General features: G+C 34.2%; 1 protein-coding gene across 1 annotated transcript in view; it reads left to right on the forward strand.

Annotated features, from left to right (window-relative positions):
* Positions 1–3,793, forward strand: part of LOC107459679 (ruBisCO large subunit-binding protein subunit beta, chloroplastic-like) — a 4,498-nt gene extending 705 nt beyond the window's left edge. Inside the window, 14 exon segments of the mRNA XM_016077897.3 lie at positions 75–200; positions 551–688; positions 801–896; positions 1,016–1,136; positions 1,139–1,248; positions 1,333–1,567; positions 1,703–1,872; positions 2,076–2,153; positions 2,247–2,318; positions 2,399–2,503; positions 2,647–2,739; positions 2,823–2,915; positions 3,196–3,319; positions 3,583–3,793. Of these exon segments, the coding sequence (XP_015933383.1) occupies positions 75–200; positions 551–688; positions 801–896; positions 1,016–1,136; positions 1,139–1,248; positions 1,333–1,567; positions 1,703–1,872; positions 2,076–2,153; positions 2,247–2,318; positions 2,399–2,503; positions 2,647–2,739; positions 2,823–2,915; positions 3,196–3,319; positions 3,583–3,596 (1,575 nt within the window). The 3' untranslated portion in view covers positions 3,597–3,793.
* Positions 3,794–4,364: the final 571 nt, after the last annotated feature.

The raw sequence follows: 4,364 nt of genomic DNA on the forward strand, positions 1-4,364 counted from the left end.
TCCGGTTTTTTTTTCATTTATAAGAAACTTCATTTTTTTAATGCCTATGTGGGTTATCTTTACTTCTATTGCAGAGTGGTGTGAACAAGCTGGCGGATTTGGTGGGGGTTACGCTTGGTCCTAAAGGAAGGAATGTTGTTTTGGAAAGCAAGTATGGCTCGCCTAAGATTGTCAATGATGGTGTTACTGTTGCCAAAGAGGTGTGCACTGTGCGGTGTTCTACCTATTTATTTGTCACTCTCTATCTTTAGTTGGAATCCGAGTTATTGTTTTATGAATTCTGAAAAAAAAAATGGTGCTGCTTCTGAATTTTGTTATAGCTTTGGTGCTTTGTATATGTTAGAATAGTTTTATGTTTATTGAACACTTGATGCTCTGAAGATTATATATGTTACTGAGTAATTTATTGATATTGTGTTGTATGCTTTTTGTTTCAAAAAACAAAAATAAATTAAAATTTCTTTTTCTAGAATTTTTTTCTTTATTATTATTATTTGTTAAATCAAAATGTATTCTAATTGATTTTTAAATTTTATTTGACTTGTAAAAGGTTGAGTTGGAGGACCCAGTTGAGAATATTGGAGCCAAATTGGTGAGACAGGCAGCTTCCAAGACAAACGACTTAGCTGGTGATGGAACAACCACATCTGTTGTTCTTGCTCAGGGTCTCATTACTGAAGGAGTCAAGGTAAGTTATTCCTTTTGCAGAATTGTATATTAACCATTGCTTTGTTTCATTTGATTTGTTCTTTTGCTTATTGTCACAGTTGCTTAGGTCTCATTGCTGTAAATTTTGACAGGTTGTTGCAGCTGGTGCAAACCCTGTGCTCATCACCCGTGGCATTGAGAAGACAACAAAAGCACTTGTATCTGAACTTAAAAAGATGTCAAAGGAGGTGATGCATTCATATTTCTTTTTCCTTCACTTTTGAGCATGTTCATTATGTTGGGTTTTCAAGTCCTTAATGTATTCTGGCGTTTCATGTGTATAAGGTTGAATTTGTATGGAATGCAGGTTGAAGATGGTGAGTTGGCAGATGTTGCTGCTGTCAGTGCAGGAAACAACTATGAAGTCGGGAATATGATAGCTGAAGCAATGAGCAAGGTTGGCAGAAAGGGTGTTGTGACACTTGAGGAGCAGATAACAACCTCTATGTTGTTGAGGGGATGCAATTTGATCGTGGCTACATCTCACCATACTTTGTTACTGATAGTGAGAAAATGGCTGTTGAATATGAGAATTGCAAGGTTTGACATTTGTTTTGTCCGGCAAGTGATATATTCACATTCCTTGCATTTCATCATAACTTATGTGCTATGTATTTTGTGCAGTTGCTGTTGGTTGATAAGAAGATAACCAATGCAAGGGATCTAATTAACATTCTAGAGGATGCAATTAGAAGTGGATTTCCTATTTTGATTATTGCAGAGGATATTGAACAAGAACCTCTAGCAACTCTTGTGGTGAACAAACTTAGAGGATCACTGAAGATTGCGGCACTGAAGGCCCCAGGATTCGGAGAACGCAAGAGCCAGTACCTTGATGATATTGCCATCTTAACTGGAGGTTTGTAAATTTACTGCTTCTTTGTCTTCATGTAAATATTTGTTTAAGTTGGAACCACAAATATTTCTCCATTTTAGTTTTGGCAGCCATTTTGTAACTGTTGATATATTATTTATCTAACCAATGGGATTATAGGTACTGTAATCAGGGAGGAGGTTGGCCTTACTCTAGACAAAGCGGGGAAAGAGGTTTTGGGGCAGGCCTCCAAGGTGGTACTCACCAAGGACACAACCACAATTGTTGGTGATGGAAGTACCCAGGAAGCAGTGACCAAGAGAGTTGCACAAATTAAGAACCAAATTGAGGTCTATCTTTTGCCTGTCCCTAACTCCATCTTAATATCTCTCTTTTTCAGACATTTTACAGATGCAAATATCTCTGTATGGGGTTCATTGGGAAATTGTAAAGAATGAATATTTATTGAGACTCCTTGAATTCAGTAGTCTTGTAGTGCTGGTAGATATGCTCATTATTCTTTCTGGTTCTAACAATTTTATGTTTATTTCAGGCTGCAGAGCAAGAGTATGAAAAGGAGAAGCTTAATGAAAGAATAGCGAAATTGTCTGGTGGTGTTGCTGTTATACAGGTAAGTCACTCATTGAACTATTTAATAAAAAGCTGATTATGAACTTTTCATAAGCCATATTGACTCATGAAAGTTTGTTTTGTGTGTGTGCAGGTTGGAGCACAAACTGAGACAGAGCTCAAAGAAAAGAAGTTGAGAGTAGAAGATGCTCTTAATGCTACAAAGGTATGATTCTCTTTCCTGTAAGATTCACTAGGCATTTTTCTACTCTGTTTTATTAGTGGTCTGATTTGTTGATTCTTCAGGCAGCTGTTGAGGAAGGTATTGTAGTTGGTGGTGGATGCACTCTATTGAGACTTGCTTCAAAAGTGGATGCTATCAAAGAGAGCCTTGACAATGATGAAGAGAAAGTGAGTCATTTATTTGATTAGGCATATGATATATTTGTTTGGGTGCTTTGAAACATTCCCCACTTTTGTGCAATGGCAAATACTACTTATTGGCTTTCTCATTGTCTCTAATTTCAAAATTATTGTATTTCGTTGTGTTCCAGGTTGGAGCAGATATTGTGAAAAGAGCTCTTAGTTACCCTCTGAAATTAATTGCCAAGAATGCTGGTGTAAATGGCAGTGTTGTCAGTGAGAAGGTACTCAGATTTTGATATCTTGTGCATACCTCCTTACTCTATCATTTCACTCGAGTGCTTACGACTCTGCATCTTTTGATTAGGTTCTTTCCAGCGACAATCATAGATATGGATATAATGCTGCCACTGGGAAATATGAAGATTTAATGGCTGCTGGAATCATTGATCCAACAAAGGTGAATTTCTGTTTGACTATTATTGCATTAGTTTTTGTTTTAGTTGCATATGATCCTCTAGCAATTTTTATCTTTTAGTATGCTGGTTTCTTTACGATGCTGCACTATAACTGGCTTAACTAGACAAATGACACACCGAATTCTTTTTAATTATTACTATTAAGTTTCACAACTGGCTGTAGGGAACCTGAGATTTCCATGAAAGGTTTCCAATTATGGTTCTTCCCGTGATCTACTTGATATGAAACTTGTTACTAAGAATCTTATTCTTTTTGCGTAGGTGGTGAGATGTTGCCTAGAGCATGCAGCCTCTGTTGCTAAAACTTTCCTGATGTCAGACTGTGTGGTTGTTGAGATCAAGGAACCCGAGCCTGTACCTGCCGGTAACCCCATGGACAATTCAGGTATGTGGATCGCATAATACATGTAAGGTTGCTATTGTATGATAATTTGAAGGTCAGATATTCCCTATCAATTGAGAACAAAAAATTGTCCTCCTCATTCTTTTTTATCTGGTAATTATTTTACGAAATAACTACTTTAGATTCAATGGTGTTTTGCTAAAAAACTATGTATCAGGCATCTCATTCATATATTGGTGTAAAGAAGATAGGTTATACCAATTAAGTCTGGTTGGTTGATTGTGCTTACCCTTTTTTTCTTTCAGGATATGGTATGTAGAGCACTAGAGCAGTAGAGGAGCGGCTACTTTAATCATGGAGCAGTATTTTTTTTCTCCTTTTAGATGAAATACATAATCTGGAGGTTATTTTGTTTGTAGCAACAAGTCTTAAATCTGTGCGGATAGTGTGGTTAATTAGATCCAACGATGTCTTTTATTTTTAAGTTTAATAAAAATATAAAAATTTTGCTGTTCATTTCCAGCCCCATTTTTGTTATAAGAGTATTTCAGTCCTAATACGATCGTTACTACTCGCAACTCCCAAGTTGGATTGTGTGCAGTTTTTACTTTTTGACTATTCATACCTGGTATTTTATTATTACTTTTTAAAAAGAATATTCTTACCTTGTATTTTATTATTACCAAAAAAATCTTTAGTATTATTTTGTTGGCTTAATTATTCTGTTTGGTTTTTATAATTTGATCAAATTTTTAATTATATGTTTATAGTTTAAAAATTTTTAGTTAGATTTTTTATATTAAATTAAAACTTTCAATTAGGCTTTTTAACTATTTTTTTAAAAATACATACTTTTGCTAAATGTTTATTTTTGTGTTGAAATATGTTTTTGTATTTGATATAAGATGAACTATTAAATATTTTAAACGTAAATATTTTAAGATTATTGTATTTTTTTCTGAAAAATAACAAGTAATAAATATATAATTACTATTTTTTATCTAATATAAGAATTTATTATAAATTTTTAAATTATAAAAATTTTAAGAGATTAACAGAATAATTAGTTTAGTCTTTAAAAGTTATC

The sequence above is a fragment of the Arachis duranensis genome, chromosome 7 (genome assembly GCF_000817695.3).
Source record: "Arachis duranensis cultivar V14167 chromosome 7, aradu.V14167.gnm2.J7QH, whole genome shotgun sequence".
Lineage (NCBI taxonomy): Eukaryota > Viridiplantae > Streptophyta > Magnoliopsida > Fabales > Fabaceae > Arachis > Arachis duranensis.